This window comes from Microcebus murinus, chromosome 1 (assembly GCF_040939455.1).
Source record: "Microcebus murinus isolate Inina chromosome 1, M.murinus_Inina_mat1.0, whole genome shotgun sequence".
Lineage (NCBI taxonomy): Eukaryota > Metazoa > Chordata > Mammalia > Primates > Cheirogaleidae > Microcebus > Microcebus murinus.
This window is the reverse complement of record NC_134104.1, coordinates 57,055,358-57,068,897: the sequence shown is the minus strand read 5'-3', so window position 1 is coordinate 57,068,897 and position 13,540 is coordinate 57,055,358. Positions and strand designations below refer to the sequence as shown.

Genomic DNA, 13,540 nt, shown 5'->3' with positions numbered 1-13,540 from the left:
ATCTCTCTAAATCCTTGACTCTACAGTAGGGGAAATAATTCTCTCTAGTCTAGACAATAAGCTTACTGAGAGCAGGGATCATGTTTGTGTTACCATCTTTTCTAGAACACTCAATGCCAGGGACATAGTTGAATGAATGATTGAGTTCATGAACATCTACCTTGCCTATTTCATAGTAATGTTTTAAGAATCAATTGAAATGATATTTGCTTGTTCACTCAACAACTAATTGTGCCTCTACTGATCGGTAAACTATAAAATGCTCTCCAAAAGGGATAACACTGAATGCAATTCTCTAAAAATAAAATATATACATACGCACAACCAATGTAAAAGTAATGAGGATAGTGTTCAGAAATGCAAGTACCCCTGCGACAAAAGTAGGCTTCCCTCTGAAGTTTAATAAGAAAGTTTTTCCGTTTTGTCAAATAAGGTAGTAAACAAACAACAAAAGTAGCTGAAACCAAAAAACTTGGTTGGTGGCACAGTGCTTCAAATCATCTGGGCCCTTTCTTTCGTCAAGGGCCGATCCTGAAGGAAGCGGGTGAGACTGGAAAAACGTGACACCGCGTCAGCATCGCGACAGCGGAGCCCGACTCCTTGGGGCCCGAGGCCGAGACGTCCGCTCGGGGACTTTCGGACGCGACCGGGGCGCCGCCCGCCCGCCGGGAGCAGACGTCCCCGCCGCCGCCCCGACGTCCGGGGAGGCTCGCAGGAAGCGCAGGAAACCGTTTCCTCGGTAACAGCTTTCCCAATGACTCCGAAGAGCGCCGAGAAAAGGAAAAGAAGGAATGGACTGTCGTAATCTGAGAAAGTTCAAGCAACCATCGTGAGGAAAACTGCCGTGTAGAGCCACCGCTTGGGAACGTGCCCGCCGAGGCCCGCTTACCTGGCGGCCCGACGGAGCGCCCTCCATCGCGGCTCCCTCCGCCGCCGCGCTACGGCGCACGCGCGCCCCCGAGCCCCCGCGCCCCCCACCGCGGGCAGGGGGCGGCCCGGCGCGCGCGCTCCCGGCTGCCGGCCCCGCCGCCTGGTCCTCCGGCCCTTCGAGTACCACCTAGGGTCCCGCCGCGCGCCTTGCGCCCTCTGGCGGCAGCTGAGGATCCCTGCCTCTGGCGAACTCGGAAGGATGGCTGTTAATTTCTTAGCCCGGAGGAGGCTACTCTTTGCTAGAGGTCCGAAAGAGCCTCACCTACTTCCCAACCTCAAAATCCCGTGCCTGCCGTGAAATGGCACACCTGCCTCAGTGGGCGAAAAAGTGAATTGCGTGGGAAAGTCTTATTCCTTCAAATAAGGGATTGAAGTTGATAAAAGACCGCTGAGTATTGCGGATGCTTCTTTGATTCTCAAAAAAAAAAAAAAAACTGTAAAAAAGACATTCTAGAACAGCTGGGAAGGATTCAATGTAAAGTGTTTATTACAGTGTGTGTTATGGAATAATTAATGATTTATGGATAAATTTATGGATATTCATTTACGAATAATTAATTTGTGGTTGTATTGGAAAGTGTCTTTGTTAGTAGAAAACTCATACTGAAGTATTTGGGGTATAGCAAAGATCAAGTATCATAATGTCTGCAACTTGTTTTCAAATGTCTCAACAACGATAAATAAATACAGAGAGAGAGCAACATATTGGCAATTATTGCATCAAAATGGAGAATATAACACTATTCAGTGATTCTTCTACTGTTTCTGTATGTTTGAAAATCTTCACATAAAGTTGAGGAGAGGGGAAAGAATCCAGTTCCACAAAAAGTGAGATATTGGTTATATTCTTAAAATTTATATTGCATATTAAAGAACAAATTACCTAATAAGATAATCAATAAAAGACAAGTTTTTACCCTCATCCTGTGAAACTTTGCATAGACTGTGTTCCCCATTAAAAAATTCACAGAACACCAGTATTATAAATGGCCATTCTGTGATCATGTTAAAGCAAAACAAAACTAAGGCCATTGTGTAATCATGTCTAAACGCAGACAAAAACGTGGTGATGATTGCAACTACAAAAATGACTAAATATCTCCTGATGTTGGTTGGCTAAGATGACTGCTGCTTCTTTCCCAATCACAGCTTTAGTGTCATTTTATTCCTCTTACCTTCTAGATGAGATTTATTAATATTCCCAAATATTGCCAAGCTGTGGCAATTCTATGATTTGTTCATAGATGGCACTCTAGCCTGGGCAACACAGTGAGACTCTGTCAAAAAAAAAAACAAACCACACTAACATACTATTTTTCCCCTATTTGGTTGACAAAAGTACAGAAGTTTAATAATGCATTCTGTTGACAAGACTGTGAGGATACAGGAATTCTCATGATGGGAGTATAAAATGATACAGAAAATTTGGCAATAGCTATAAATTTTTTTTTTTTTTGAGACAGAGTCTCACTGTGTTGCCCAGGCTAGAGTGAGTGCCGTGGCGTCAGACTAGCTCACAGCAACCTCAAACTCCTGGACTCAAGCAATTCTTCTGCCTCAGCCTCCTGCGTAGCTGGGACTACAGGCATGCACCACCATGCCCGGCTAATTTTTTCTCTATATATTAGTTGGCCAATTAATTTCTTTCTATTTATAGTAGAGACAGGATCTCGCTCTTGCTCAGGCTGGTTTCGAACTCCTGACCTCGAGCAGTCCGCCTGCCTCGGCCTCCCAGAGAGCTAGGATTACAGGCGTGAGCCACCGCGCCCAGCCTATAAAAATTTAAAATGCATATATTCTTGCAGCAATACCAACTTCTGGGATTTTTCCTATAGATTTAATTGCACACATGCAAAATAATGTGCAAAGTTATTCATTGAAGAATAGTTTGTATTAGTAAAAGTTGGAAACAAATCATCATCAATGGGGGACTGGTTAAGTAAATTATGTACCTCCATCCATCATAATTTGGAATTCTATGCAGTTTAATAAAGAATAAGAAGGAATTACATCAACAAAAATGGCAGAGAAAAGAACTCCAAAAGTCTGTATTTCCACAAAAGCAACACATAAGCTGTCAAGAACTGTCAGAACCAATTTATTTGGAACTTTAGAAGCCAACCAAAACCCTACAACAATAAGGAACAGTTAAGAAAAAACAGCTGTGTCTCAGTAAGAGAGCTTTGTGACATTTTATTCTAACTTACCCTGGTACCATCCCCCACCCCACAATAGCCCACATTCCTAATACTGGTTCCCAGTATCTGAAGGAGCAGTAGGGACTTATTCTCAAAGAATCCGTGGCTGTTTGCTTTGACCTGTTAGGTGACTGAAGGCTCAAGGACGTACTTGCCTTTATTTCACCTAACTCAGAACTTTTCAGGGCTGGGACGACTACCTTGAGGTAAGGGAGAGACATTTTGTTGAAAACATCTGAAGGCAAATGGATTAGCCACTGCCACTTGGAACAAGGGATAAGAGTTAAGGCAAATAACAGACAGTCCGAAAAGCTTAGAAGAAAAACCTAGAGAATATGATTCTTTGGAAAATAAGGGCTTTGAAAACCTCCCACAAATTCCTGGGAATCCAGAAGGCCACATTCATGCCCAGGCCTTGGAGCATGTTGAGAAAAGACATAAGAATGCCCAAAACTCTCACCTCTGGCTGATTTTCTGCACAGTTCATGCAGGAAGGAAGTCTAAGGCAGAGTTGTTACAAACTGCCTGGCTGAGTTTTAAAGGCATGCCCAACACACAGAGACCATCTGCAAAGACTGGAAGATCACTCTTTATTTTTATTTTTTATTTCCCTTTTTTTTTTTTTGAGACAGAGTCTCACTCTGTTCCCTGGGCTAGAGTGCTGTGACGTCAGCCTAGCTCACAGCAACCTCAAACTCCTGGGCTCAAGCAATCCTCCTGCCTCAGCCTCCCGAGTAGCTGGGACTACAGGTGCATACCACCATGCCTGGCTAATTTTTCTATTTTTTGTAGAGACATGGTCTCACTCTTGCTCAGGCTGGTCTCAAACTCCTGAGCTCAAGCAATCCTCCTGCCTCGGCCTCCCAAAGTGCTAGGATTACAGGCGCGAGACACTGCGGCCCAGCCTTCCTTCTTTTTTTCTAACCTAATAGTACAGAAACTTCTGTGGCCACACATGACAAAGAATACAAACTTTGCAAAATTAGTTCAACTTGTATTAGGTATCTAGAGTAGTCAAATTCATAGAGAATGAAAATAGAATGTTGATTTCAAGGGGCAACAGGAAGGACAGAATGGGGTGTGATTGTTTAGCGGGTTCAGAATTTCAGTTCTGGAGATGTGACTGTTGGACAGCAATATAAATATACTAAATGCAACTGAACTGTACATTTAAAATGGGTAAAATGGTAAATTTTTGTGTATATTTCACCGTAATTAAAAAAATAGTTCATAAAAAAATCACTAACCAAACAACCAGTAAGTACTAGAACAAGTACCAATGACAAACCCTAGGGATGGGGACAATCTGATTTCCAGAGTTGCCACATTATGGCATTCAAAATGTCCAGTTTTCAACAAAAAATCACAAGGTATGTAAATAAACAAGAAAGTTTGGTCCATATATAGGGAAAAAATAATAGAAACAGTCTTTAATGAAGCCTGGACATTGGACAGACAAAACTTTAAATTGTCTACTTTATATATGCTCACAGAGCTAAAAGTATTCATGTACAAAATAGAAACCATGAGAATAATGTCTCACCAAATAGGGAATATCAATAAAAAGACAGAAATTATTTTTAAAAATACAGAAATTCTGGAGTTAAAAGTACAATAATTGAAATGAATAATTCACTAGAGGAATTCAAATAGATTTGAGCAGGCAAAAGAAAGAATCATTAAACTTGAAGATGAGCCAATGAGATTATACAGTCTAAAGAGCAGAAAGAAAAAAATAGTGAAAAATGAACAGAACCTAAGAAATCTGTGGGACAGTATTCCACATAATGCGAGCTCTAGAAGGAGAGGAGAGACAGGAACAGAAAGAATATTTGAATAAATAATGGCCAAAAGAAGAATGAGGAAACTCTTTATGTACTAATATAAAAAGATCTATAAGAAATATTGTCAAATAATAAAAGCAGGTGCAAAACTACATATCGTGCCAAAAATGCATACTCTGAATCCAATCATCAAATTGAGGAAACATCAAATTCAAACTGAGAGACATTATAGAAAATAATTGAATCGAACTCTTCAATAGTGTCAAGTTTATTAAAGACAAAGAAAGACTGCAGTATTGCTTCATATTAAAGAAGACTAAGGCCGGGCGTGGTGGCTCACGCCTGTAATCCTAGCTCTCTGGGAGGCCGAGGCGGGCGGATTGCTCAAGGTCAGGAGTTCAAAACCAGCCTGAGCAAGAGCGAGACCCCGTCTCTACTATAAATAGAAAGAAATTAATTGGCCAACTGATATGTATATAAAAAATTAGCCGGGCATGGTGGCGCATGCCTGTAGTCCCAGCTACTCGGGAGGCTGAGGCAGAAGGATCGCTCAAGCCCAGGAGTTTGAGGTTGCTGTGAGCTAGCCTGACGCCACGGCACTCACTCTAGCCTGGACAACAAAGCGAGACTCTGTCTCAAAAAAAAAAAAAAAAAAAAAAAAAGAAGACTAAGGACATATGGCAACTAAATGCAATGTGTGATCTTGGATTGGATCCTGAATCAGAAAAAAAATTTTTTTTTTTGGCTCAAAAAGAGATCATTGAGACAACTGGAAAACTTTGGATAAAGTATAGCTTGATTATTGTATTTATTCAATGTTAATTTCCTGGTTTTGATAATCATATTATGGTTAGGTCTAAGAATGTTCTTGTTTTAGAAAATATAGTCATATACCACATAATGACATTCTGGTCAATGATGAATGACATATATGAATGTGGCCCCATGAAATCATAATACTATATTTTTACTGTACCTTTTCTATGTTTAGATACACAAATACTTCTCATTATGTTATAATTCTCCACAGTATTCATTCAGCACAGTAACATGCTACACAGATTTATAGCATAGGAGCCATAGGTGATACCATATAGCCTAGGTGTGTAGTGGGTTATACTGTCTAAGTTCCTGTAAGTATACTCTATGATGTTGGCACAAGAATGAAATTGCCGGCCGGGCGCTGTGGCACACGCCTTTAATCCTAGCACTCTGGGAGGCCGAAGCAGGAGGATCATTTGAGCTCAGGAATTCAAGACGAGCCTGAGTAAGAGCGAGACCCCATCTCTACTAAAAATAGAAAAAAATTAGCTGACCAACTAAAAATATACAGAAAAAATTAGCTGGGCATGGTGGCGCATGTCTGTAGTCCCAGCTACTCAGGAGGCCGAGGCAGTAGGATCGTTTGAGCCCAGGAGTTTGAGGCTGCTGTTAGCTAGGCTGACACCACAGCACTCTAGCCTGGGAAACAGAGCGAGATTCTGTTTCAAAAACAAAATAACAAAATTGTCTGATTACACATTAAGTGACACATGACTGTATACATTGATGTATTTAGGAGTAACTCACTCTCAAATGTTACAGAAAAAAATTATGTTTTTGCTGTTGCACAAGTGCAAGCACAGAATGGACAGAGTTTTATTTATTTATGGTTGATTGTTACCAGGTGAGTAAGCTACAGCAAAGAGAAGCAAGGGAGATGAATATGTATTCAGGTATGCAGCAATAATCATTGTACCTGAAATCCAAGCCAGGTAAGAAGCAAAATAAGGTTATAAGAGTATGAAGAACAATGAAAAGTGTTAGGATTAAAAGTTTGTAAATCTAGTTGGGGTTGAAGTATTGCAGGTAATAAACAGAGGTGATGAGTTAGAAAGACAGAAATAGTGCTTCAAAGTGAGATTATGGACAAGTTGCAGTTATGATGATAAGTTCTCTGATGTGAGCCTGAGAGTGAGTGGCTGACTAGAGTGGTGGTTAAGATTGTTGGGGGAGAGGTCAGGGAACTAAGAAGCCAGCGACTGAAAGTATAATCTTGGTGGCTATTGAAATCACCAAGTATAAAAAGAGTAGTGTGTGTGAGGGTAAGATGGCCTAAGGGGGGATAAAAAGGGTAGTGTAAAAGAAAGTGGGCCAGGCGTGGTGGCTCACGCCTGTAATCCTAGCACTCTGGGAGGCCAAGGCAGGCGGATTGCTCGAGGTCAGGAGTTCGAAACCAGCCTGAGCAAGAGCGAGACCCCCATCTCTACTATAAATAGAAAGAAATTAATTGGCCAACTAATATATATATATATATATATATATATATATATATATATATATATAATTAGCCGGGCATGGTGGCACATGCCTGTGGTCCCAGCTACTTGGGAAGCTGAGGCAGAAGGATTGCTTGAGCCCAGGAGTTTGAGGTTGCTGTGAACGAGGCTGATGCCACGGCACTCACTCTAGCATGGGTAACAAAGCGAGACTCTGTCTCAAAAAATAAAAAATAAAAAAAGCAGAAAGTGACCTTGAGCAAGGAGTAAAAATCTTTAATATTAAAAAAGAAGAACATGAATTATGAGTTGACAGATGACTGTAATAAAGAAAGGAAGTTGGTGGCATAATTTTCTGACATGAAATTCAAAGCTAGGGTGTTAGGGAAGAGTAAGGAAGAGTCTGGAAGTAACCGTGAGAAGAAAGGAAGGCAATCACTTTTTCTCTGGACCCATTGGTGCTCCAGTTACTGTACCTGCATGACAAATCACCCAGAACAACAATAATCATTCGTTATTTTTCACAGATTCTGTGGGCCAGGAATTTGGAGCAGCCTGAATGGGCAGTCCTCGTTCGCAGTCTCTCATGAGGTGGCCCTCAGTAGTCATGTAGGGCTCCAGTCACCACAAGGCCTGACTGAGGCTGGAGGGTCCACTTTCAAGGTGTCTTACTTACGGGGCTGGCAACCTGGTGCTGCTGGCTGTTGGTCTGGGGGCTCAGTTCCTCTCCACATGGACTTCCCCACAGGGCTGCTTGAGTCCTTATGGCGTGGCAGTGGCTTTCCTCAGAACATGTGATTCAGGACACCAAGGTGAAAGCTACAATGCCTTTTATGACCTAACCTCGGCAGTCACACACTGTCGCTCACACTGCCTTCTACTGGGGTCAGACAGCTCTGATCCACGGAGGGAGGTGACTGCACAGGGAATGAATACCAGAAACCCAGGACCAAAGGGGGCTTCTGAGAGTAAAGCTAGCCCAAGTGATGTGACGGCGTGGGAGAGAATACAGCCCCCACTTGAGAGGGCTGCAGGGAAAGCAGTGTCCTCAGGGGAAAGCCAGGTTTCAGTTATACAGCAAAGTGAAGAGAGACTTTAGAGAATTTTCAGAAAAAAACACAGAGAACTTGGGCTGTGGGGCCTTTTGTTATCTGATCTTGAACTCCACAGCACACCAAGGAAGGAGTCTGGGAGTTGGGGACAGGTGGTGACGCCAGTCGTGTTGAGGAAATAAACCAGCAGGACCACGTGCTGTCCCCAGGGCTGCCCCTTTATTTCGTCCCAAGGAGCCCAGAGGCCAGGTAGGGACAATGTGTCACTTTTTGCCCCTTCACTAAGTAGAATTTTCCTGAAGTATAGCTCTCTAACTTGCATTTAATTATTAGAAAAAGTTTTAAGGACTTTATAAACTTCACTCTTTCAAACTTTTTTTAATGTTCAGTATGACTGGTTTTAGTACAGATCCTTAGAAAATGTCACTATTAGTTTTTATCACTTCTTTTCAGTCCTGCTAACCCATAAATAGTGAATTAATATATCTGCACATGTGCATTCAATTTTGTCCCTTCCTGAAATCTATTCAAACTACAAGAAGAGGAGTGTGGATAGACAGGGAGAGCAAAGAGGAGGCAAGAGGTTTTGAACTTTTACAAAAAAGAAACTTTTATGAGTTGGAAAGCAGTAGAACAAGAGGCAACTGATTTATAAAACTGATAACAACAAGACCCAAACTGACCTTGGGGAAAACTGAGGACCAACCTGATTTATGCCACAGAGACCTCAAAAAGCGTGGGAATTGGCCCGGCACGGTAGCTCACGCCTGTAATCCTAGCTCTCTGGGAGGCCAAGGCAGGCAGACTGCTCGAGGTCAGGAGTTCGAAACCAGCCTGAGCAAGAGCGAGATCCTGTCTCTACTATAAATAGAAAAGAAATTAATTGGCCAACTAATATATATAAAAAAAATTAGCCGGGCATGGTGGTGCATGCCTGTAGTCCCAGCTACTCGGGAGGCTGAGGCAGGAGGATTGCTTGAGTCCAGGAGTTTGAGGTTGCTGTGAGCTAGTCTGACGCCACGGCACTCACTCTAGCCTAGGCAACAAAGCGAGACTCTGTCTCAAAAAAAAAAAAAAGCATGGGAACTGATAACGCCAAAATACTTCTGGAACTGGTGATAAATGAGGCAGTGAGGGGAGGGAAGTAGAATAGCAGCTAAATTAAGAGGTTTGGGGTCAGAAGGCCCCCTCCTCCCCTCTAAGCTGCAAGGCAACTGTATAATTTTCACAGGTACAATGCCTTGTGCTGCAGAAACCGCTCATTGAGGAACCAATAAAGACAAACTGTGGGGTATGAAAACCAGGAAATAGAACTGGGAGGGAGACACACACACACACACACACACACACACACACACACGAAGGCAATCCCCAAGAGGATGCTGAAGGTAGATCCCAGAACGGCAGCTGAGGACGAGGTATAGAAGGCAACCAGAGTTCAGATGGAGCAGGCACCTGAAGGCACAAACTGAGTGCTGTCATCTTCAAGATCCCTGTTGTCCTTTGTCTTCTTTTGAGCTGAGGACAGAATCCCCCCACGACCCACGCTCAGATTCTTTTCCGTACTTAGCTCATGAAGTTCCTATTTTCCCTCTGTGTTCTGCTGCTTCACCCCACAGATTTCCGCGTTGACTTAGTCCTGAGACCTGGAGGTAGCTATGATGGAGTTAGAAGCAGAAAACACAGAGCAGTCCACTCTCTCTGCTCCTATTTTTGCCAGATGTCCAGTATCTAGTCCAGGTCTCAAACTAGTGTGAGTCCCACGCTTTGTGGGAATCCCTGAGGCTCTTGCCCACTGACTTCCCTAAAAGAAAAACTCTCAAGGAACGTGAAACCAGATCATGACCCATTGACTCTAATCTGTTTACTTTCTCCTAAAAGCTTTTGTGTGATAGTGGCAGCACCGCCCTTTTGCTTGCTCAGCAAGATTGGTCCTTGATACTCAGTTTTCTTATTCTCTTTTTTCTTTAACTAAGGAATCTATTGTTTAGGGATACATACATGGACAATATATCTATAAACTAAAACAAGACACGGGGCTGGGCACGGTGGCTCATGCCTGTAATCCTAGCACTCTGGGAGACCAAGGCTGGTGGATTGCTCAAGGTCAGGAGTTTGAAACTAGCCTGAGCAAGAGCGAGACCCCATCTCTACTATAAATAGAAAGAAATTAATTGGCCAACTAAAATATAGAAAAAATTAGCCGGGCATGGTGGCACATGCCTGTAGTCCCAGCTACTTGGGAGGCTGAGGCAGAAGGATTGCTTGAGCCCAGGAGATTGAGGTTGCTGTGAGCTAGGCTGACGCCACGGCACTCACTCTACCCTGAGCAACAAAGTGAAACTCTGTCTCAAAAAATAAAATTAAATTTAAAAAAATATAAGTTAGAGAAAGGGATAAGATTTTCTGGGTCAGTAAAATGAAATGCACTGGATAGAACAAGACTGGTAAAATAAGGATGTGTGTGAAACAGAAGTTAGTATTGGGGTAAAAAGAAAAAAGTGCAAGTTGATAAAGTTCCTAGGTCATTTGCTGAGGGTATTGAGTTTCTAGATTCACATTTCATTAAACTATAAATTATTTAAATCCACCTTGACCCAATTTCTGAAATGAGATGCCTTATATTATCTAATGTAGCACTATAACCTATGGTGTTAAATAAATATAACATACTGAATTTGACCTACCATCTCTCTCATCCCTCTCCTATGCCTTTGCCTCAATGATATCCATCCACCTCTCAATTTTAGCATTGCTATTTTAAGTAGAAATGCTTTACTTTTACAAATATATAAGCAAATGTTTTCCAATAGACTACTGATAGTATAATTAAATTCAGAGATCACCAAACATGTTGAGACAATGTTTTCCTTTATATATAATGCTCTTTCTGGAAATTAGACATTTTTAGAAACTATGTTATCTATTCATTTAATCTAATAGGCCACAGGAGTATTATTTAATAAAAATCTCTAGTGAGATCATTAGCAATTTAGCAGTTACAATTCATGGGTAAGTGTTAATTCTGCACACTAAAAATTAGAATACAAATTGTGTTCATTGTGATTTGAAACTCAGGCTGAAAATATGTAAACTATAAAATGTGTAATATTTTTTAGTAGCTATGTTTGTTAGAAATGTATTAGAAGAGAATACAAATATCAGTGGGTATCTTACCTTGGATCATTTAAAAATGTGCATTTAAAAATGTGTACAACCCCTGGAAAACAGCATCTATGTTTTGGATTGTATGTATTTGGATCGTAGAACAGAACAAAGATATTGGAGAAAGAAATGTAGACTTGAATTCTCTATTTTCTCAAAGCGAAGGCTGCACATTGAAGATCCTTTCTATAACAAGAGGCAAAAGTGATCAAAATGGGTAGGTGTCTTAATGAAGAAACACTACTAATATATTTAAGATATATCGCTTGAGACTCTTAGTGAGAACTTCTCAGAACAAGATGCTCCTCTGACCATATTCAACATGACTGGGAAAATCATAGTAGTTATTTTTTCTCAGTGAGAGTTTCCGTGGAAGAGGAAAGGAAATGTCTTCAGTTCAGTTCCCTAGAAGCCTGAGAAAGAGATTCCTGTGAAAGCAGCTTATGGAGCGGGTGCTGCTCAGTGACACTAGTGAGGGAGCGAGGGAAGCAGGAAAGGGAGAGTGGAAGACACCAATATGTGTGCCCATGGGGAGCTCTGGAGTGTGAATGTCATCACAGACTTGTGTCACCTTGAGGAAGGAGGATTGGTCTTTGATACCCTCATATTGGCGTGGGTCCATTCGGGTGGTGGCTGGGGGAAGAGAGGGCTTGAGCTTCCAGGCATTGCCAGCTATGGCAGCACTGTTGGTTGCAGGCAAGTTTCAGTACAAACGCACTGCTACGAGTCCTTAGCAGCCATCTCTCCATTAGAGAACAGGTGAACTGGCCTAGTAAATGGGATATGGTATAACACAATATGGATATAATACAGAAAATATTTGTAAGACCTCACTATTTACATTAGTTGCCCATTTTGACTCAAGAACATTTTTGCTAATAGCCATTAATATATTAAAAATAAAACTGGATTCTAATCTTTAAATACCTTTTTATTTAGCATCTGGGTTCATTGATATTTAATACTTTTAAAAAGCAAAATGAAAAGGTTAAATTACCTTTCATAAAAGTTACTGAAGTCTTCAGTTTAAGTAAAGCATATAGTTATATGTTTAAGAGGAAATGTTTTAAGTAAAATAGTGAATTTGAAACCTGACTCTAGTGCTCACTAGCTGTTTGATATGTGCAAGTTACTTCTGTGTGCCTCATCTGCTGCATTTGGGGAAAAGGGGAATAAAAACAGTAACGTCTTCTTAGTTTACTGTGAGGATTAAAGAATAGATGATGGAGTTCATTTCTAGATCTGGTAATAGGTTGGGCCACACATTTGGACCAAACTTCCTACTAAAAATGCTCTATAAAACATTTTTTTAAAAAGCTTCTGTAAAGGATCAAAAAACTGACAAGACAGAATTATCAGGCCAATAACTAAGGGACCCAGAAACATGATTGAAGTAATGAAGCTGCTTTTGCCCTGAATCTGACCAAACCCTGCGGTTTACTTTTCAAGGCCTGGCGAGATGGAGAGAAGACAAACCCTCAATGTGGAGAGTCTAATGGGAAACCACCAATCCATAAAGCTGGGAGCGAACTCAAAGAAAGCCCATCCCATGACCTCACTCCAAAGGGATCAGAACATGAGTTGGGAAGCACATACCTGAACATTTGTAAGTGTAAACCAGCCCTTATGCTGATTTGCAGACCATATTCAAAGAAATGAATAGGTGATCCAAAGAAACTTCAAGCTGTACATTTAGATTAATGTCATTCTAGAATTCCTTTTTTATAGAATTCCAGCTAATAAATATAGAAGGAAATTAAGGCTGAATAATATTAAAGTCAAAAAAAAGAAAAAAAAATACAAGGAATGATAAAATTAGATATAATAAATATACAGTGATGGATCTAGACTTGTGCTCTCCAATACAGTAACCACTATCCACATGTTGCTATTTAAAGCTTATTAAAATTAAGTAAAATTAAAATTTAGCTCCTCAGTCACACTACCACATTTCCAGTGCTCAACTGAGGAGTGGCTACCATATCAACAGCATAGACTTAAAACATTTCCATCACTGCAGAAAGTTCTGCTGGGCTGCCCTGGTCAAGGAAATGATCAATGATTGCTAAAACCATTAGATGAAACATGAGGATGTTAAAATGGATGAATTTGGCAACATATAAACAGATGATCAATCTTAATGAGCACACACA

General features: G+C 41.1%; 1 protein-coding gene and 1 long non-coding RNA gene across 2 annotated transcripts in view; one reads left to right on the top strand and one right to left on the bottom strand.

The window, feature by feature from the left end:
* Positions 1-1,256, bottom strand: part of GRAMD1C (GRAM domain containing 1C) — a 79,075-nt gene extending 77,819 nt beyond the window's left edge. The window contains exon 1 of the mRNA XM_012787545.2: positions 890-1,256. Coding sequence (XP_012642999.1) covers positions 890-916 — 27 coding nt within the window. The 5' untranslated portion in view covers positions 917-1,256. The remainder of the gene's footprint in view (positions 1-889) is intronic.
* Positions 1,257-8,299: 7,043 nt separating this feature from the next.
* Positions 8,300-12,915, top strand: LOC105883929 (uncharacterized). Its single transcript, XR_012918877.1, has 3 exons — positions 8,300-8,471; positions 11,490-11,604; positions 12,837-12,915. It is a non-coding gene; the product is annotated as an uncharacterized LOC105883929 (long non-coding RNA).
* Positions 12,916-13,540: the final 625 nt, after the last annotated feature.